The 22,066-nt window shown below is 48.0% G+C and overlaps 1 protein-coding gene across 2 annotated transcripts in view; it reads left to right on the forward strand.

Moving 5' to 3' along the window:
• The window catches only part of MYO5C (myosin VC), a 92,386-nt gene that overhangs the window by 32,976 nt on the left and 37,344 nt on the right, over positions 1 to 22,066 (forward strand). For both annotated transcript variants that reach the window (XM_008516242.2, XM_070624238.1), the window contains exons 11-23: positions 1,641 to 1,722; positions 5,163 to 5,303; positions 6,765 to 6,890; positions 9,170 to 9,253; positions 11,407 to 11,541; positions 11,979 to 12,076; positions 13,156 to 13,242; positions 13,760 to 13,871; positions 14,663 to 14,874; positions 17,423 to 17,588; positions 17,914 to 18,060; positions 19,517 to 19,681; positions 21,199 to 21,292. In XM_008516242.2, coding sequence (XP_008514464.1) covers positions 1,641 to 1,722; positions 5,163 to 5,303; positions 6,765 to 6,890; positions 9,170 to 9,253; positions 11,407 to 11,541; positions 11,979 to 12,076; positions 13,156 to 13,242; positions 13,760 to 13,871; positions 14,663 to 14,874; positions 17,423 to 17,588; positions 17,914 to 18,060; positions 19,517 to 19,681; positions 21,199 to 21,292 — 1,649 coding nt within the window. The remainder of the gene's footprint in view (positions 1 to 1,640; positions 1,723 to 5,162; positions 5,304 to 6,764; positions 6,891 to 9,169; positions 9,254 to 11,406; positions 11,542 to 11,978; positions 12,077 to 13,155; positions 13,243 to 13,759; positions 13,872 to 14,662; positions 14,875 to 17,422; positions 17,589 to 17,913; positions 18,061 to 19,516; positions 19,682 to 21,198; positions 21,293 to 22,066) is intronic.

A 22,066-nucleotide genomic window follows, 5' to 3' on the forward strand; every position in this document is an offset into this window, starting at 1 on the left:
TAGGTCTTTCCATGTTTTTTTGTTTTTTGTTTTTCCCTGAGAAAGATTCACCCTGAGCTAACATCTGTTGCCAGTGTTCCTGTATTTTGTTTGTGGGTCGCTGCCACACCACGGCCACCAACAAGTGGTGTAGGTCCACACCCAGGATCTGAACTTAGGCCGCTGAAGCAGAGCATGCCAAACTTAACCATGAAGCCATGGGGCTGGCCGCTCCATGAGTTTTGAACTTTAGCTCTGTGTGCTCTTTTTTGAGGGGGGTGTGACAGGGCAGGAAAATAATCATTGATGGTGGATGTTCTGCCCCTGCTCTAGAAAGCCATGTCTTTGGCTGTGGGCTGTGGCGCACAGTGAGGCCCTTTTGACTCTCCCCCAGGCCCAGCCCTGGCCCATCTACAACGTCCAGATTGGCCCTGAGCCTCTGGACCCCCCAGAGTGCTCGTGGAATGGGGCTGCAGAGCTGTGTGGGTTCTGCTCCACGTCACCCTCGAGCTGTCTTAGAGGGTGGTCCAGGCACTTAACCTGCCCAGGAACTCTAAATTAAGCCAAACTGGCTCAGTCAACTGAGACTCCCAGGGGACCCCTGGCTGAGCTGGCAGGAACCCCTTGGGATTAGAGTGATTAAGAACCAAGGCTTTGGAGGCACCAAGAGCAGGCGTCAAGTTGCACACCTGGCACTGCTTGCTGGTGTTGGTCTTTGCGATAGTCACCATCTCCTCTGGCCCTCGTGTGTAACTGTGGGGGTCATGGTAGCCCTCCACCTGGGGCGTGTTAGGGTTAAGTGAGGTGACACCTGAAGCACTTGGCTTCCTCCTGGCAGGTGCGCTCGTCTGGCCAGGTGCTGACTGGGGGGCCCGAGTGTTGTTCAGCCCACACCATGTTTTCCACAGATTATTTGCATCAGAGTCCAGATTTCTGGCTTCTCCTGAGAATGAGGCGATCTAACACCCTGACCTGCGTTAATCCCTGGCCACAGCTGCACACAGCTGGCTGTTGTGCTCTCTCCAGGCTGCTTCCCATTTCTGTCACCTGCCCGCCTCCTCTCGGCTCTTGAGTTGGCAACTCCAGAGAGAGCCACTGAAAGTGTGAAAATGGAGGCAGAGCCGTGTCTGTCTTGGACCTCATGGGGTCTGCTGGATATGGGTATTAAATGACCTTGCCCTTTTCCTCCAGGAACTATGAAACCCCCCTTGGCAAGGCAATGGTGTGCTGCCTCGCCCTCAACAGGCAAAGAGGGCGTTGCTTTTTGACCGAAAGCATAGGCTGCGTCTGACACCAGCTGTGTGACCTTAGGCAAGTTTCCTACCCTCTCAGAGTCTAATTTCCTCATCCTTAAAGTGAGGGTAATAATGCTGCTGTCATTGTCGTGTGAATTAAACGATGCCCCATATCGTGACACGCCTGTTTGAATGCTTGTCTCAGGGTAGGTGTTGTATACATTTCCAGTTTCCTTCCAGGGCCAACCTAGAAAAAGGTGATTTATAAACTGACTGCCAGGATAGCAAAACCAGAAGTTTTAAGATATATTTAAAACTTGCAGAAAACCGACTTTTAAGCTATGAAGTTTGTCAAAAAATACTTATCTATAAATGAATGTCTGTGTCCTTCAAGCTATGTTTTAATTTGTTTAAACTGTATTTCAGTTTTGAAACCTTTGATGTGAACAGCTTTGAACAATTTTGCATCAATTACGCTAATGAAAAACTGCAGCAACAGTTTAACCTGGTAGGTGACTTTTCTGCCTTCTGGAAACTTGTTCTCAGCCGTGTGTGTGTGTGTGTGTGCGTGTGCGTGCGTGTCCGTGTCCGTGTCCGTGTATATGTGTGTGTTCGTGTACAGGGGAACCGATACGGTCAGGCTTCTTCCCTCTACAAACCTCGCCATTATGAGTCCCATGCTGGGTCACTGCACCCTCTTGTGGCCATTTCTTGAAATCGCACCTTCCCGTTCTGTTTCATCTTTGTCGGCCAGTTGCCGACTTTTCCGCTTCAGTTCATCGCCTGCTGTTCCTGAAAACACACCCTCCGTGCAGCCAGACCCAGCGATTCAGTTTCCTGAAGCTGCCAGTCCTTGTGAGGCTCTGTGTTCTTACGCCTGCTGCTCTTTCTGCCATAACCCCCTGCTCCTGTCCTTCCCCACCCTTTCATCTTCACCTGGCACCTCCTGCTTGTCCTCTGAAATTCAGCTGCTCCCACACCACCTCTGAGGAAGACAGTATGCCATCATGCAGAGCCCGGGCTTTTGCCAAAACTGACCTGGGTTTGAATCTCAGCTCTACCACCCCCTTCACTGGACCTTCGGCTCAGAGTCTCGATTTCTTTATTTTAAGAACAGGTCCACAGTATCCGCCTAATATTGTAGTGAGGAGAACACCTAACGTTGAGTCACACTCAGTAAAGGTTTCTTTTCTTTCCTTTTCCTTGCCCCAGAACTAATCTACACATAAGCATTAAATTTCATCCCATTGCAGATTTCTCTTTTGTTAGCATTCTCAAGGACTCTCTGGAAGTTTAGCATTTCATAACTGCAACCAAGGTTTGTTCCAAGTGGATATGCAGCATGACTTGCCTGAAGTCAAACCATGCCTGTCGATCCTGTCCCCTCCCAGGACTCCGGTGCCAGCTTGCTCCCCAGCACAAATGTTCACCTCAACCTCAAAATAAAGCACAGGTGGACGCCTCCTAGAAAATAGCATATCAGGGGCTGGCCCCATGCCTAGTGGTTAAGTTCAGTGCTCTCCACTTTCGTGGCCTGGGTTTGGATCAAAGGTGCAGACCTACACCGCTTATCAGTGGCCATGCTGTGACAGCAACCCACAAACAAAATAGAGGAAGATTGGCACAGATGTTAGCTCAAGGCCAGTCTTCTTCAGCAGAAAATAGAAAAGCATGGGGCTGGCCTGGTGGTGCAGCAGTTAAGTTCCCACATTCTGCTACTCGGCGGCCTGGGGTTCACCGGTTCAGATCCCGGGTGCAGACGTGGCACTGCTTGGCACACCATGCTGTGGTAGGCGTCCCACAGATAAAGTAGAGGAAGATGGGCACGGTTGTTAGCTCAGGGCCAGGCTTCCTCAGCAAAAAGAAGAGGACTGGCAGTAGTTAGCTCAGGGCTAATCTTCCTCAAAAAAAAAAAAAAAAAAAGCATATCAGAAACTGCAATTCCATTTTTTCTTTTCTCCTGATCTTCCTCCTGTTTCACTTCCTCCTCTTCCTTTTTCCTCTTCTTTTATTGTGCATCTATTAATGTGCAGATCCTCCTGGAAGGGGGAATACCTTAAAATATCAGCACAAAAGCCATAGTGAGGCCTCTCTCCTGCCTCCTGTCCCGTAAATCGGGCTGCTACTGGCTCTCTGTTCCTGGGTGGCCTCAGGGAGCTCAGTGGTGACAGAGCAAACCCGCCATCTTCCCCTCTTGGCTTCCTCATCCTCTATGCTCCTTTCTGTGGTTAAGCCCCCACCATTGACCCACTGTCCTGAGCCTGGGTTCATCCTAACCTCTTCGCCCTTGCTCATCTTCTTCCCCCAGGGGCCTCTGTTTCACCCCCCACGGCATCCAGACACCACAGAACACTGGGCCGGGTCTTGCCTGGGCTCTCTGCCTCCAGTCCTGCCCTCTTCAAGGCCATCCCCCCGCCAAAGCTGGTTATCTTTCCAGAACGCAGGTCCCACATGCCTTCTGTGGGTCCTCACTGCCCCTAGGAAAAGGCCGCAGGGCTGGAATTCTCGGGGTGGCGGGGGAGGGCAGGGGACATGAGGGTCTTGCATGATCCCCCCTCTGCCATCCTTTGTAGTCCTCGCCTCCGTCACCGCTGTGCTCACTCTCTGACTTGTATGAGCACCGCCCTTCGGTTCACAACCACCTATTACGCTGAGGCTCCCCCTTGGTATTCCTCTGTGGGAGCCTTTCTCCTCACTGCCCCTCCCACTCCTGACACCTGCAGCCAGGAGGAGCCTGAGCTAGCCCTGTGGGAAAGCCTCCCTGATACCCTTATGGCCTGAACAAGTATAGACGGTCCCCGGCTTACAGTGGCTCGACTTAGGATTTTTTGACTTTCTGATGGTGTGAGAGTGAAGGGTATTCGGTAGAAACTGTACATTGAATTTTGCATTCTGATCGTTTCCTGGCCTAGCGATATGCAGTATGGTCCTGTCTTGTGACGCTGGACAGTGGCGGTGAGCCACAGCTCCCAGCCAGCCACGCGATCCTGAGGGTCAACAACGATACACTTAGAGCCATTCTGTTTTTCACTTTGAGTATGGTATTCAATCAATTACATGAGATATTCAGCCATTTATAATAGAATAGGCCTTGTGTTAGATGATTTTGCCCAGCTGTCGGCCAATGTAAGTGTTCTGAGCATGTTTTTTTTCCTTAAAGATTGGCACCTGAGCTAACAACTGTTGCCAATCTTCTTTTTTTTTTCTGTTTTTCCCGCCAAATCCCTCTGGTACATAGTTGTCTGTTTTAGTTGTGGGTCCTTCTAGTTGTGGCATGTGGGACGCCTCCTCAGCATGGCCTGACCAGCAGTGCCATGTCCGCACCCAGGATCCAAACCAGCGAAACCCTGGGCCACCAAAGCAGAGTGTGCGAACTTAACCACTCGGCCACGGGGCCAGCCCCCTGAGCACATTTAAGGTTGGCTAGGCTAAGCTGTGATGTTCAGTAGGCTAGGTGTATTAAACGCATTTTTGACTTGATATTTTTAGCTTACGATGGGTTTATTGGGACGTAACCTCATCATAAGTCAAAGATCTATAGTGAACAAAGCTGTCTGAGTTGTTGGCTTCTCATGCTGGCCCCCAGCCAGCATTCTCGGGCAGGCCAGCTCCCACCCAGCCACTGAGGCCTGATCTGTCTTGGATAGCAGCAGTGCCCGTGAGCAGGGAGGGGCCCAGGGCCACCTGAGTGCTGGAGGTAAGAGGCTGGCGCAGGCCTCACACCTGATGAACAGACCCACTCAGACCAGGTGGGAGGATGCCAGCTAGACCCCCAGTAGGAACTCAGCAGCATTGGTCGTGGGTGAGGGGGTTGCCTGTACCTGAGGGTCTTCCGTAAACATTGCAAATCAGTCATGCATCTAAGTTTTCCGAATGCTTATGTCCTGTTCTTCGGAAGCACTCTTTAATACTCTGTTCTACTTTTTGTATTACCTTCTGGATTCCCAGCATGTCTTTAAGCTTGAACAAGAAGAATATATAAAGGAAGATATCCCTTGGACTCTGATAGATTTTTATGACAACCAATCCGTAATTGACCTGATTGAAGCAAAAATGGGCATTTTGGAGTTACTGGATGAAGAATGCTTGGTAACTTTTAAAAATAATTGTTTTCTTCAACTTCTGAGTAGTAACAGATGAACATATTGCAAAGTGGATCTTTTTTAACCTACATGTAAATTCTTGACATGTTACCAACTGGTTAGGTATCAATGCTGGGACAGCAGCCCACGGCAGGGACCCTGGAGGGCCGGGTGAACCTCCACCCTCAGCGTGTGTCGCCTACCCTCGGGCAGCATGCACGACCTCTTAGGTCACATCCAGCAAGGAGGAGCCTTCTGAGGCTGGCCTGGGTGTGTGTACAGTGGACGTGGAAACAGCAAGGGACCACACACTTAATGACGAACGAGAACTGAGTGTTCTTTTACTTCCTGATTCTATGAGTCATCCACCCATGAGGAGGTCTAGCTGAAAAATTAACGTCACGCGATCTGAGAGAAGAGGTGTCTAGGAGTTTTCTTCCTCCTGTTTCCTCTGGGAGGAACAACTTTACAGTGAGTCAGCCTAGCAGGTCCCTCATGGGGCCACAGGAACAAATAATCCCCAGGACAGTACTCATATTTTTGGTTTTAAAGGTTGTATTTGGATGTTTTAAACCCCATTTTGTTTCTTTTCCAGAGATTTATTTGTACCAAAAAAATAATTATAATGTTGAAGACTTACTGGCATTTTCTCCCTAGAATTCTGAATTCCATGCTTCTTCTCACAGATTATTTTTTCTGGTGCCTCGTGTGCCTTGGCCCCTTCAGTGATATAAGATTAAAGGGCAGGCGTCAGGGCCAAGCGTTCTGGAACGATCTACTGGGGGCAGGGTGCAGAGGCCAAGGGAGCTTCTGGGAAATATTTGTACCCCCTCTGCACAGACATTCCCCAGGTGACCAGTATCACAGAGACGATGCAGGCGTCATTTGGACAAGCGGGGCATCAGATTCACAGAGTTCAGGCTGAATATAAATGAGAGCTTCAGAATCACCAGGATCAAGGTTTTGCAATTAGCTGAGTTCAAGGAGGTGAGATCTTAGTTCAAGGAGGTAGTTATTAATTAGGCAGTAAAACAAAGAAAAACTATTTTCCTGAGGTGGGGTGAGAAGACTACATTCGGGTGCCAGTCTCCCCCATTCAACTGAGAATAAAGTCATGGTCACATAGTAAAACCCGTGCCTTTTCCTGAACCTTTGGACTTCTTTGGGAGGAAAGACTAAAATACTACCAATTTTGCGGAAATAAAATTCTTCATTCTTAAGTCGTTATACGACCATTTCCTTTTTGTTTATAACATTTTGTTCTGCTAAAAGGGCATTGATAGATCCATTTAAATATCACTCTAAAGGTTGTTGAGATCAAGGACAGGTTTATGCCTAGAGTTGCTTTGACAAAAAGGAGCCATGGATCTAGAGCAACTCCCCCTGAGGTGCCAGCTCATCGTGGTTTCTTAGAATTTGCACTTTTCCTCGTTTCTTAGTTGCTATTTGATTTGCTTTTCTCTTCCAGTTACCACATGGAACTGATGAAAACTGGCTTCAAAAGCTGTATAATAATTTCGTCAACAAGAACTCTCTGTTTGAAAAACCCAGAATGTCAAATACATCCTTTATCATCCAGCACTTTGCTGATAAGGTACTGTGGAAGTCTGGAGCGGGGCTGTCTGCCCCAGAGCCAGAGATGTTTCCTGGACGGATTCAAGTCACACTTGGCCTGTAGCTTTGATGAAGGATACCTATGTGTGTGTGTGCATGTGTTAACAGTTCTTAATTTTTTTTATCACAAAATATGTGTTTTTATTATACTGCTATAAAGATAAACCTATAGCTAGTGGACTTCATTTCTGATTTTGAATTTATGTGAGTTCATTAACATCTAATCAGTTTATTTTCTCTATGAAGTTGATATAATCAAGACAGCAAAATTGTTTCCTGTATTGAAAGCGGTATCTTTTTTTGAGGTTTTCCTTTTATAAGTTATAATATATTTATTACATTGGTAACATAGGTTGACTTAAGATGATGGGGTTTCTAGGTAATCTTTATTTCCTTCATCTCCTATTTTTTTATGAAACAAATGTTACTTTAATAAAAAGAAAAAATTGTTTTAGAAAATCACATTAACAAAAGCTTAGAAAGTAGAAGGAACAAAAGAAAAATCACCATAACCACCTGTCATGAACATTTGTTCTCATGTTGGTTTCCTTCCCTAAGGAAACTCCTGCCCTCTATGCCGTTGCCTGGATGGGTATTACTCCAGCAGCCTGGCCATGGCCTGGGGATCATGGGAATGGCCTGCACTTGTCTGTCCTAGAGGCTAGTGTTGTGGGTCAGAGTCTGCTGGTCATGCCTGAGTAACGGAGGGGACAAGGAGCTGGAAAGCTGTAATAATATTTGCGGGCTGAAAGAATCCTGTAAAATACAATAGCCTTTCAGTGCTTAGAGTTTTTCAGGTAGTTCCTGAAAAGATACATTAGAAATGAAGGATGCTATGTCCTTATATTTTCTGGTCATTGTTCTTTATAATGTCACTGTTCGGATCTCAAGGGGAAAAAGAAAAAAGAGGGGTCAGACTTGATACAAAGCATAAATGGGATTTACTTCAAGACCCTCTTTGTAATTCATAGTCTCTCTGCATTTAATTCCGTCACCTGGCACTGCCAAGAAGGCCCCCTTGAAAGAGCTGACAGTGCAGCATTTTGTATGGACTGTGTTGGGTCGGAAGACGCCGTACACACTCTCAGGTCAGCTTAGGTTTTCACTTTAATTAGCCGAGGAGATAAAATCATTTCAAAGCAAGGCAGCTATGCTTAGATGCAGGAGGTCAGCACGTCTCCCCTCGGTGCCCAGAGCCCCCAGCAGAGGCACTCAGCCGCCTGTGACACTGTCCCTGTAGATGGTCTCCCTGGGTGGGGAAAGCTCTAGATTTGTTACACCTTTGCCCACTTATACTAGTGGTTTGCACCGCCAGCCTGGAAGAATTTATACAACAGTCATCCGTGTACTCCGTTCACAAGAGAGTGTTTACACACAGCCAGGGTTCCTGGTTCTTAACCCAAACTCTGCACCAATTAAGGACACTTTCTTACCCAGGGGGACAAAGCGGAGTCCCTGCCCAGGGGTCCCTGAATACCCTCTCTGCCTCCAGATCCCAGCACCCCTAAAAGCCTCACAGTTAACTTTTAAAATGTTATTTTTAATGCGTTTTTTTAATTTATGAAGAATATATATCACGTATTAAAATACACAACCCGGAGATTTGCATGTTCAACCAGCCGCATTGGATATCTTGATGTTTGAGGGATTCGAGAGGCCTTATGAATCAGAGAGGGCGGCATGGAGAGTTCCTCCAAGCTAAATTCTCTAAGCTGAGCTAAGCAGTGCAGACCCCGCCCCACTCTCAACCTGACTGACCGTAAGGGCTTCCGTGCCCCTCCGTGGCTTTGCGGTCCGCTGATCAGTGTTTCTTTCCTTTCTACCACATTAATGCTGACTTAGGAGAACGTTTCTGTTTGAACCCAATGGACAGTTACTGAGCTTTTTCCTCCTCCTGGTGAGTTCAAAGGCAAAGTGAGCCCCAAGCCAGGTTTTGTTGTATTAACTGCACACATGGCAGGGAACACTGGTCACCGGTAGCCAGAGGGAACTACCAGCAGGGTGCAGAGCGATCCGTGGCTAGTGGGAAATCCAGGTGTGGGCGAGCCGGGCTCTTTCCATCACCTGACCTAGCCCCGGCTGTCTGAGCTTTCCATAATGGGGTTGCTGTGATCAACAGAAATGAATCTCTTTTTGAAATATTGTCTTTATGTTATAGCCCCTTCATTAATCTTTCTTAAAAAAGAAAAGAAACTTGTGGCGCCTAGATGCTGTCTGCTTTTGCCTCTTTGGAAATAATTCATTCCTTTCTCTGCGTAGGTAGAGTATCAGTGTGAAGGTTTCCTGGAGAAGAACAGAGACACTGTCTATGACATGCTGGTTGAAATCCTGAGAGCAAGCAAGGTTTGTAAAGTCCTGAGGGGTAATTGATGTTCTTCATTAGGTGCTTGACATGGATCTAGATGTGTATGAGGAAAGAGTAAGAAGTGTGTGTGTGTGTATTAACCATCTTGCAGTGGCTAATTGTCGCTTCTACATACAAATAACAGGTATTTTAGAATTGGGACTAAAATATGTTTCTTGCTTCTGAAAGCATACAGATCTCCACTCTATGCAAAATCAGAAATCGAAAGGGCAGATGACAGAGGAGGGACAGCTAATACAACCATTGAAAGAACCACAGGTCACATTTTATGCATTCAATCACAAATATTTATGCAGCACCTGTCATGTACCAAGCAGTGTCGTAGATTCTGAGCCTACAGCAGTGAACAAGGCAGGCAGAGTTCCTGCCTCCATGGAGATCACATTCCAGGGGGGCGACGTGCCTTAGAGGGGAAGGCACTGGTCATGCTAAGTGCAGGGGGAAAACAAAGCAAGACCAAGGGAGAGCGACAGGGAGGGAGTGCTGCTTGAGGTGGTGAGCTCCTCACACCCATGGTTCTGTGTGATGAAATGTCGCCAGAAGAACGACTTCTGGCTTTTTCTTTTCCTCTTTAAACATTTCTTTTTTTTTTTGAGGAAGATCAGCCCTGAGCTAACATTGGCTGCCAATCCTTCTCTTTTTGCTGAGGAAGACTGGCCCTGAGCTAACATCCATGCCCATCTTCCTCTGCTTTGTATGTGGGATGCCTACCGCAGCATGGCTTGTCAAGTGGTGCCATGTCTGCACCCGGGATCCGAACCAGCGAACCCTGGGCCGCCAAAGCGGAACATGTGCACTTAACTGCTGCACCACCAGGCCAGCCCTAAAGATTTCCTTATTAAAATTTGAGAATAAGGATATTTCATACATGAGACTTCATTTTTTTGAAGATTTGGTTATCATGTTTAATTTCCTTCTTTTAAAAGATGAGAGATCCCCAGTCCTTTGTCAATGTTCAGGCGGTTTTTTTTTTTTGGTGAGGAAGATTGGCCCTGAGCTAACATCTATTGCCAATCTTCCGAAGATTGGCCCTGAGCTAAAATTGTGACAGTCTTCCTGTATATTGTATGTGGAATGCCACCACAGCATGGCTTGATGAACAGTGTGTGGGTCCGTGCCTGGGATGCGAACCCGTGAACCCTGGGCTGCCGAAGTGGAAAGTGTGAACTTAACCACTGTGCCACCAGGCCAGCACCAATGTTCAAGTGTTTTGGCATTTCCCCAAATGAGCATGAGCCCTTCTGCTAATGATCATAAATAAATCACAGGGCATGACAACTTCCATTATTAAAACTGATTTATGATACAGAATTCAATGTGGAAATGGCCTGTATCTTGTGTACAAAATTAGTTGACTTAATACACCAATTGTTCACTCACCCCCAAGCGTCCCCTGGGCTCCAGTCTGACAGGTGCAGGCAGGACGTGTCTAAGCACAGATGGCTGTCTCACTAAGCATAAACGCTGTCAGAGGCCCGGGGATTTCAGATCCGCTCGTTGCGTGGGGGCGCACAAGGATGCAGTGCACAGGGACTCTCTTGAAGGAGATTCTCAACGTCTGACTTAAAGAAATATGAGGGTCACTCTAAGAGAGAAAATAAGACGTTTAAAGAAATAATTCATGCAAGATAGAGAGTAATGAGCGTCTTAAAAGAGTTACAAATGAAAGATTAAGGTAGTTCATGGGAAGTTGGGTTAATTCCTGCTGGGGCACGAGGGCAAGTATAGTGAAGGGAAGTAAGGACGGAAAATATTTTAACAGAACCTTGAATATCGGGAAGGGTTCGGATCTGTGGGGATGAGAGCGTGGGGTAGGAGGGAGGAGATTCCACGTGCAGACACGTGAGCCGGGGCACAGAGGCAGGAAGAGTAAGTCTTACCGCTTTTCTGATACTTTGAGTGACACCACATGCAGATGTTCACATGGTTGTCCCCTCTGCTCCCGTTCCTGGGAAAGAAGCCACGGGTCATCCTGAATGAGGATAGTCCCCTTGTGGATCTGAGACGTGGCCAAGATTGTTACTTTGCCCTCCCTAGTTTAGAGGGGGTTGTCGTGCCCATTTACTTGGCTTGTACCAGCTGACGGCTGTGGGTGAATACTTGACACTGAAACCCTCTCTGTTCCTTCCAGTTTCATCTCTGCGCCAACTTTTTCATAGAAAATCCAGTTCCTTCTTCCCCTTTCGGTTCAGCAATCACAGTGAAATCTGCAAAGCAAGTCATCAAACCAAACAGCAAGCACTTCCGGAGCACAGTGGGGAGCAAGGTACCGAGAAAGGGTCTGAGGGCAAGGGAGGGGCTGAGGGCACAGGGCCCGCCCCCCAGGGAGCCAGGCCCTGGGAGGACCATTTCAGGCCTGCACACAGGTACTGAGCTGCTTCCAATCTGACATAAATAAAATGCAGAGAAAAGCCCTGGTTCATTGTCATTGTCCCTCAACCTCTAAGGCCACACACACCTGAGCAAACCGCATGTTTGGACGATAACATGATTCACTAAGTTCTCTGCTATCTGGGATTCTGGACAGAGCTGTGGTCTGCCCAGAACAGTAGTCATGGACTAAAAGCTTTTGTAACAGATATTTATGCATCAAGTCAACTTTTCCTCTTCTTGAGTAGCTTACCAAGGTTGGACTTTTTTTTGTCCGCCTTGATCTGAGCATTAACTTTCAGCACAACTTTGTTCTCTAACCTTGTCCCCTAGTTCCGCAGCTCTCTGTACTTGCTCATGGAGACCCTCAGTGCAACCACGCCCCACTACGTTCGATGCATCAAGCCAAATGATGAGAAGTTACCCTTTGAGTAAGTGTCCTTAAGCACCAGGGAGGGAAACATGGAGGAAGCTGTTTCTGTCATGATGTTGGAGAATTTGCTTATAATTATCTTGAACTTTACTGTTTCTGGGTTTTTAAGTGTCTCATCATAATTCTGCCCTTTGCATACAATGTTAGCACAACCCCTCTGGCTAAGCCACCTCGTCTCCAGGATCAGCAAAGGAGCTAGACTGGAAAGAATAGTCTACAACTGACGCTTATGCAACTGAGAAAGCCAGGACCTTTTCCTTGGTTATAAGAATTTGTATGTGTTTGTAGGAGAAAGGCTGTGGAGGGGTCAGAAGTTTGACCCTAAAACATGACACGAGACATTAGACTTGTTCCCTAGGGCCCCAAGGAAAAGGTCCCAGATCCTTGAGTGGAAGTTACAGTCTCTCTTAGCTGACTCAAGCTAAGAGGAGGCTAAGGGGGACACGCTGTCCATGGAGGTGGTGAACGTGTCTGTGGGTCACCAGGGGGTCAGACCTAAGCCAGAGGACCTCCTGTTGGATGTCTTGTAACGGGAACTCAGGCATCACATGGGTGCTTGGACGAGGTAAGCTTGAACATTTCTTCCTCTCTGTTGTCATTTGAAGCTCAACACAAGGGCCAGACCCCTACAGGCCTTCTCCTAGTCTCTGGATTCTCTGTATAGCTTTCTGAACTGTCTCAGAGGTGCTGTCTTCCTTTGACATCCAACAGATCCTTATTAAGTATTTGCTGGGTGCCTGGCATGGGAATTACAGAGGTGGATCCTGCCTCTAGGAGCTCACAGTCTGGGCAAGTCTGCACACTGTTTAGGGGCATGTTTATCAATTACAATGACTTAACGCATTACAGTCATATGCTGCGTAATGACGTTTTGGTCACTGACAGGCCACATATACAACGGTGGTCCCAGCAGATTAGTACCATAGAGCCTAGGTGTGTAGTAGGCTCTACCATCTAGGGTTGTCTAAGTCCCCTCTATGATGTTCACACAACGACGAAATCTCCTAACGGCGCCTTTCTCAGAACGTGTCCCCATCCTTAAGCAACATGTGACTGTAGAAACTCATCTACTTTAAGGTTTGACTCCAAAAGAATTGTTCAGCAGCTGCGAGCCTGTGGTGTTTTGGAAACAATTCGCATCAGTGCACAGAGCTACCCTTCCAGGTATGTGGTCAGTCTTTGTTTTCGGGGAATAGTGTCCAACTTCAGGTCCACGCTAAGAACCAAGGGAACAGCTGCGATGTTCTTGGTCAGATACTTTTGTAAAATGCCCCTAAGATTTCTCCCACTGTGCTGTGGGAAGGCGAGAAGAGGGTGATAAATAGGCAGTGTGCAGGACAGAGGCCGCCGTCACCACCACCCCATCACCCCATCACCCATCTCTGCTGCCAGTGAGGGCTGCCTGCTGCCTCCCCGGCGCCCCTGGGAAAGGGAGCTGGAGGGGGAGGAAGAAGACAGTGGCTGGAGTGGAGTGTTAACAAAAACAGTCAGGGTGCAGACAGGTGTGCTCTGGGTGAGGTTTAGGAGGTGTTCTGGGAGGGAGATGGGTCAAAGGTCAGGGCCACCATGCCTGGAACAGATCCCACCCCTACCCCACCAACAGTAGCAGGTCTGGGGGGTCCACAGACATGACACGCTTCCTCTCCAGCACACCTCCTTAGCTCCTGGTTTGACTTTCCAGGTGGACGTACATCGAGTTCTACAGTCGCTACGGTATCCTCATGACCAAGCAGGAGCTTTCGTTCGGTGATAAGAAGGAGGTGTGCAAAGTGGTTTTACACAGGCTCATCCAGGTCAGTCATCCTCATCCCCTGGAATCACGGGCTCTTCCTGAGCAGCTCGTCTCCCAGATGCATTTCCTCATCTTTGCCTCTGTCTCAGGACCGCAGTTGTCACGAATGCCTAAGAAGAATGGCAGCGTGCCCCAGCATTTACGTGCTCAGGAGATCAGAGCAGGCACACTTGTGGGGCGTCATCTCCTGGCAGCAGGAGTCTCCTTTAGGGACCCGCATCCGAACCCTGGCCTCCCCCAGTATCCTCCTGTCCTGCTCAGTTTCCCCACAATCTAGGGAGCTTCCCTGGGCCTGGCTAATGTTACACAGTCAACTAGAGGGACAGTAAGCCAGGGGTCTTCCAGACACGGTTCCCAGTGTGGATTTGAGTTATTGCTGAAGCCATGGATTATGATAGAAAAGAGGTAGAGAAAGAGTTTCGATGGCCAGGAAAGGGGGTGGTGAAGAGAAGCCAAAATGAAGACAGAAACCAAGCCTTTCCAGGTGCCTCTGCTCTTTTGTGCAAACCACATAGGAAAGGCTGAGAATCTCCAAGAATATACACCCCCTGCTCACCCCACAGGTGGACATTTCAGCCTCAAGTCCACTTCTTTCTCCCAAAAGTGGCTTTAAACAGACAAGTTAAAATACAAACTTCTGGATCACAATCAGAATTTTTCTGCTTTGTGCCAAAGAACAGATATGTCAAAATAACCATGTTTTTGGCATGTTTGAATCTCTAAATATCTTTTCCAAATACTGTAGAAAATCTGAAAGATTTTGTTTCTGATTATATCCTTTTTCTTTTCCAGGATTCTAATCAGTACCAGTTTGGTAAAACCAAAATTTTCTTCAGAGCGGGACAAGTGGCTTATTTAGAGAAACTCCGATTGGATAAACTGAGGCAGAGTTGTGTCATGATACAAAAGCACATTCGTGGCTGGCTCCAGAGAAAAAAATTCCTCCGAGAGAAACAAGCTGCCCTGATAATCCAGCGGTACTTCCGGGGTCAGCAGACCGTGAGGTATGTGGGAACCAAGGAAGAGTGTGGAATTGTAGAGCTTTCTTCGCCCCTTACCTCCATGGGGAGGGGCCTGTCAAGGACAAAGGGCCTTTTTCCTGGGACCTGGGGTACAGATGTGTGTGTGGGTCCCCAAGGTGGCCATGAGCCTTGAGGAGAGAAGGGTGTCTTCAGGGGCAGATAGTGCTGACTCTGCCTGTTGTCACCATGTGGCAGAGGTGACAACCAGGACCCTGAAGAGAGGAAGCCCCCATCAAGGTGTTGCTAAAGAAGGTCAGAATTCCCAGTGAGACCAGGGAGAGGCACTGGGCCCCTTGTCTATGGGAATTGAAAATGCCTGAGATGATCAGGGTCCTAGCGAAGCCCCTGAGTAAGGACGCCATGAATAGCCGCTGATCAGCTTACGTGCATATGGCGGGGGTGGCGGGAATGGGACATAATACCTGAGGGGATCCATGGCAAGGCCCCGCCAGCAAACACAGAGCCCCCGGGTGGGGCTACTGCATTGGCCCCTAGGGCATGGCTGAGTGGAGGGCAGTTCCACCAGCCTCGCCCCTCCTACCCCTCCTTGAGTGCTTCCAAGAGGCCGCGGCAGGCTGGCCAGTGAGACAGGCATCCTTTCTGGATAGCATTGTGTGCTTCTGTGTGTCCACCCTGCCTCCCTCCTTGGCAGGCTGTGAGGGTAGTTGAGAATGCAGGTGTTTAAGGATCAGGCTGTGCCACTGAGCCTGACCTCTTCCCGAGCTTGAGGCCTGGCCTCCAGCAGCATCTGGGCTTCTCCTTGTGGTTGATGCACCACAGCCTTCAGTTCAGCACGACCCAAATGGACTTGCCGGTTCACCCACCTGCCCCAGGCGACCGTCTTATGTGCACGCGCAGCCAGGCTCCCCTTCCGTGCCCCTGGATCAGTTAATAGCAGCAGTCTACAGGGGAGGAAACTCGAGTTATCCTCTTCCCCAGACTCATCCTCCGTTTCCGTTTGGGAATTACCACGACAATTCTACCCTCCCTTGCCTTTTGTGTCTGTCCTGTTCCTCCATTCCCGTACCCCTACCCTGAGTGAGGCCTTCATCATCTCGTGCCTTACAGTCTTACAGCACAGCCCTCCACCTGTGCCTTTCTCTCCCATCTTCCTAAAGTGGGGCCTGATGGAGCCACTGCCCTGCTCCTGCCGATACTGCCTCCAGGGGCCCCTGCTTCCAGCAGAAGAGCACTCAGTCTCTGACATGGATGGTGTTCAAGGCCCCCATGGCCTAGATGCCCTCATAAGAATGGACTTTCTGTGAGGACAGGGGCTGTACTTGTCTGGTTCCTGTTGCATCCATACCTAGAACACAGCACAGTGGCTATCACGTAGTAGGTGTTCAATAAATATATATATATATATATATATATATATATATGTTTTTTGCTGAGGATGATTAGCCTTGAGCTTACATCTGTTGCCAGTCTTCCTCCACTTTATATGAGGGTCGCTGCCATAGCATGGCTGACTAGTGGAGTAGGTCCATGCCTGGGATCCAAACCTGCAAACCTCAGCCCACTGCAGCAGAGCGTGCTGAACTTAACCACTATGCCATTGGGCTGGCCCCCAATAAATATATTTTTTGAATAACAAATGGTCCCCATCTATTTTTCTAACCTCACTGACTGCTAATTTTCTCCATGTATCTTATAGTCTAGCAATTCCAGACAAATTCTTTTTTTCTGAGTGTTTCAGACACTGCTAGACCTCCATGCCTTCTCTGGTCCTGCAGCTTGAGATTCCTTTTCTAACCTTCGTTGTCTAAAGAAATCCCTTTCCATCAAGGGCTGGCTCCCGTGTCAGCCCTTCCCAAGCAGAATGATAGTTCTGTAAGATCTCTCTTACAGCTCTCTTAGTAGTCGTTTTCTTTTTCCTCTTATCTCTCTTGGCCATTTGTCAGTCTGTCTCTTCCATGAGGTTGCAAACTCTGAAGGTGAGAACTTTGTCTTCACTTCCAGTCCTTTAGATAGGAGTCAGCAAACTTTCTGTAAGGGCCAAATACTTTGGGCTTTTTGGGCCATGCAGTTTCTCTCACAACTGTTCAACTCTGCCATGGAAGCATGAAGTCAGCCATGGGCAATATGTAAATAGTCGGTGTGGCTGTGTTCCGATAAAACTCTACTGTAACATGTGGAGGACTGCAGATTTGGCCCCAGGCCGTAGTTTGCCAACCCCCGATCCAGAGCCCGCAGCGTAATTTCCCACAAGAGCACATGCAGTGCCAAAGTACAGTTTTGTGATCAAAGTCTCTGGGTGCGTGAGTGACGGACTGATCAGCCTGATACGAAGAGTGTGAAAGTTCACACGTGGTTCCTCGTGCCTGGATCCTCGTTCAGAGCAGGGTGAAGAGGAGAGGATGACTGATCTTGAGTAGGCGCTAGAATAAGCCCCTTGCAGAGTTTAATGTGTGGATTTGCAAAACGTTTGAATATTCCTGAGTGAAAAGGGCTGCACAAGCTTGTCACTCTGTCGTAGAAGTCGGTGCTCTGTGGATAACAGATTTACTCTACATTCTTTTTAACCAAGGAAAGCTGTCACCGCAACAGCCTTGAAAGAAGCGTGGGCCGCCATAATCATTCAGAAGTACTGTCGTGGATATCTTGTTCGCAACTTGTACCAGCTGATTCGTGTGGCCACCATCACCGTCCAGGCCTACACCCGAGGATTCCTGGCCAGGAGGAGGTATCGAAAGGTGCGCCTGAGACCACGTGCTTTCTTGGGACATGGGTTTCTCAGGGCTCATGTTATTTCTCACCAATAGTAATGAGAGAGTTTCTTTGCATGATGTGGAGCAGGAAGCTCTGGTATGCGACAGTCTGTTCATGCATGTCTGCTGCAGGTAGGACTTGGTTACTGTTTCCGAAGTCTAGGGCTAATAGGGCTGTGCGGGTTCATTACAAGAAATTCATGTTTTACGCTGTAGGGATGTTTTAGTAGTCGCATCTCTCAACATTGGAGGAGTCGATGAGAGAAACAGTGGAGATCCAGTCTGCATTTCACAAAATCTTGTTTTAAAGATGCTGGAGGAGCACAAGGCTGTGATCCTTCAGAAATATGCACGGGCGTGGCTGGCCAGACGCAGATTCCAGAATATCCGACGATTCGTGCTCAACATTCAGCTTACTTACAGGGTCCAGCGTTTGCAGAAAAAGCTAGAAGATCAGGTAGATGTTCATAATGCATCTTTCATATGTACTTTTTCTGACAGATATATTTTGTTCTGGGCCAATTCTTTAGCTATCCTGTCGAGATTTATGCCCATGTTAGGAGGGTCAGACAGTTTATATGGACCACCTGGACTAGAAAACACAAGCACACTGTAAAGGGCTGCCACATGTGGTTGTGTATGTTTTACACTGCACAAAGTCACTTGCCCAAGAGCCTAGGTGAGGCTGAAATCCAGCCTGGCTTCAACTTCCAGCTCATGTGCGTTGGCATAAAGCTGTACCTCCTTGAGGCAGGGGGACCTTTTTCTAATTTGCACAAAGATGCTATCTGCGTGCCAAGCCATGCTCCCTCAGTGCTGTGTTGGCCCAGAGGAACTGCCATTTTCAAATTTGCCCAAAGGTCCATATGGTTTGGCTGCAGCCCTGCCTAGTTTGGGAAGACGCCCCACATCATTCCCACTCGTAGGAAAAAAAAATCCATACACTGTCATCCACTGGGGAAGGGCTGTGGAATATGCAGTGTCCAGATCTATAAAACTCACTCCCAGGCCTGTCTCAGATAATACTGAGGTTCTGCTAAGGCGAACTGTAAACTTAGCCCTGAGCTAGACCATACGAGTCCTTAGTGGATGAACGTGCAAACAAACCGACTTGAGATTTTGGTGCATTTTGTCCTCCTTGTGCTGCTGTATAACAAGAGTGCATGATATATGGCTTGTGCAGAACAGCACTGAAATCAGCCATAGCCAACTGGGAGCAGGGCCCGTGGGACTCCCAACACTGCCCGGGCTCTGCTCTAGGTGTATTCCTGTGCTTGGGCTGCCATAACAAACCACCACAGGCTGGGCAGCTTACACAACAGACATCTATTTTCTCACAGTTCTGGAGGCTGGAAGTCCAAGATCAAGTTGTTGGTAGGGTTCCTTTCTTCTGAAGTGTGTCTCCTTGGCTTGCACTTGGCCATCTTCTCCCTGTGTCTTCACATCATCTTCCTTCTGTGTGTATCTTTGTCCTAATCTCTTCTTATAAGGACACCAGTCAAACTGGATTAGGGCTCACCTCATTTTACCTTGATTGCTTTTTAAAGACCCTAACTCCAAATGCAGTGATGTCCCAAGGTACTGAGTATTAGGACTTCAAGACGTGAATTTGGGGGTGGGCAGTGCAGGACGCAGTTCACCCTGCAACTCTAGGGTTGTCTTGGAGCTCGAGGATTGGACTGTTCCTACTATAAAAGAGCCACCAGCTCAGGAAGACGTTTGCCTGACCAGGTAGATCTTCCTTGCTATTTTCACTGGGATGAAGATGCTGGTACCTGCCATCGTAATGAGAAATGTGATCAGTGTACATAAACCTCTGATAGATTTAGATGCCATGTTAAATGTTGTGAGACATTGGAACAGCATCTTTATTTTGGATAAACCCCTAAGCATCTGCTGTTTCTTTTCTCTAGCACAAAGAGAACCATGGGCTGGTGGAGAAGCTGACCAGCCTGGCTGCTCTTCGGGCCAGTGATGTGGAGAAGATTCAGAAACTGGAATCAGAACTGGACAGAGCAGCTACCCACAGGCACAATTATGAGGAGAAGGGGAAGAGATACAAGGCTGCCATGGAAGAGGTCTGTGTTGCTGGTGACCCTGGAAATGTGTCGTGAGTCTGTCCGTGGAAGAGATCGCAGTGCAGCATTTTCCCACACAGCGGATTTCTGCAGAGCACATCACATTTTGCTATTGGCTTCCATTACCAGAGGGAGCCTGCCTTTTAGGGGAGGGGAGATCAGAGGTGTAGAGTCTGGGGGAAGAGGCGGAGGCTCATGCTACAAGAAGCGCAACATAAGGTTTCCTCTTCTTTTCAACTTTTGTCAAGTGATGAAAAGCATGAGAAGGAGCCCTGGTTGAATGCTTCACTCTCTTCCAGGATGACTTGGTCCTCTATCGCTTGTCCATCTGGTGTGTGCCCTGAAACGTCTTCCCCAGAACAGTAGTGCAAAGCTTGGGGCAGGTTTTCATCTCTGTGGTGTAGGAGAAAGAGCAGTAGACATAGAAATCAGATGTCCCGGGTTCAAATCTTGTCTTTGCTACTGCCTGGCTGGGCAGCCTTAGGCAAGTCCCTTACCCTCTCTGAACTTTAGTTCCATCCTATATAAAATGGGAATAACAAAAAGGGACTGATAGAGTTGTTGTGATGTTAAAATTGTCAGATGAGGTAATTTAGCCAAATGCCTACCATAGAGCCCGGCATAAGCGTGAGCTAGTGTTTTCTGAGGTGGTGGACTTTATTACCGTCCATTCTCCTGCACTTTCCAAAGTCCTACAGCACCCAGAGTTGTGGTGGTCTGAAGCCCCGGGGCATCCCTCTGCCCTCAACATCGCCCAGTGCCCAGCTGCACCCACACAGCTGCTGGCGTTGCCCACCCTGCCAGTCACTAACCATCAGCACCAAGGGGCCTCCAGCTGCCAGCAAGCACTTTACCAAGAGAATCTAGAACTTCTGTCGTGGTCACACATCCTTCCTGAATGATAACACTCTCAAAGTGTGAATCCACTCTATATCATATATTATTTATATCATATTAAATATACAAATACCCTGGTTATCAAGAAGCTCAAGAAAAGGATAGAGGAGTTTCCTTGACTTTGAGGAGACCTTGGCTTTGCATCTTTCTCCTTGATTTTTTTTTTTTTTAAAGATTTTATTTTTTTTTTCCTTTTTCTCCCCAAAGCCCCCCGGTACATAGTTGTATATTCTTCATTGTGAGTCCTTCTAGTTGTGGCATGTGGGACGCCGCCTCAGCGTGGTTTGATGGGCAGTGCCATGTCCGCGTCCGGGATTCGAACCAGTGAAACACTGGGCTGCCTGCAGTGGAGCGCGCGAACTTAACCACTCAGCCACGGGGCCAGCCCCTCTTTCTCCTTGCTTTTAACCATTGCTGGGCCAGGTTGGGCACGAGTGTCTCCTTGAAGTCATGTGGAGCCCTCGCATGTGAAACTGAGTGCAGCATCTTGCAGTGGGCTGGTGCCTGTTGTTATCTGTGGACAGGAGTGGTGACCGGGAAAAAGTTCCCCAAGAGAGGCACTGATGGCAAAACTTGAAGTGAGGTTTTCAAAAAGCTTTTTGTTATCTTCCCTTTGCTAGAAATTGGCAAAGCTTCAGAAGCATAATTCAGAACTGGAAATACAAAAAGAGCAAATACAGCTGAAGCTCCAAGAGAAGACAGAAGAGTTGAAAGGTAAGGCCCAGGGTGGCCTGATACATACATTCATACGTTCCCTTGTCCAGTCCCTCGGGGAAAACTACTGGGTGTGAACCGAGGTTTAGGCTGAATCAGGAGTCTGGTGTATACTTAGTGTAAGGAGAGAATTTTTGCTCCACAGAGAATAACTATATTTTAATTGCGGTAACTTTATCCTTTAGGTTCATCTGTTTTATTTCCGTCTTTTGTCAGACGGCACAGCAATCCCTGACTCAGGACCTCCTGGGCCATTTGCAAAGCACAGGTGGTTAGGCCACCAGCCTGGAGCTTTTCCATCAGGAAATGGGGGCGTGTGTCTGTGTGTGTGCATGGGTGTGTCTGTGGGTGGTGGTGGCAGGGGTGGTTCAGACATATGTGTTTTTTTTTTTTTTTTTTTAACTTTGTGCCGATCCCGATGCACAGTTAGGGTAATGTTGGAGTCATGTTTGTTGCTTGCCAAGGATTTGTGGTCAAATTTGACATCTGTCCAAGTTACTTGGTCTAAGTGGTACCCACATCCTCTGTCACTGCCCTGGCCCTGGACGAAGGGCCCTCCTTAGCGCTTGAGCCATGTCACCCGCAGGCTGTCAGAGGCAGACCCCTGCAACCAGTGGTATCACTTTCATTTAGGGCTTTGGGCAGCTACCCTGAGCCTAGCTCTGTCTGTCCTTAACTTTTCAGCTCAAATTCTAATCGCAAGAACTTGCTATAAATCATTCCAACAGGACCATGAGCCTGGTGGTTCCTGACCAGAGAGTTTAAATCACCACA

This window comes from Equus przewalskii, chromosome 1 (genome assembly GCF_037783145.1).
Source record: "Equus przewalskii isolate Varuska chromosome 1, EquPr2, whole genome shotgun sequence".
Lineage (NCBI taxonomy): Eukaryota > Metazoa > Chordata > Mammalia > Perissodactyla > Equidae > Equus > Equus przewalskii.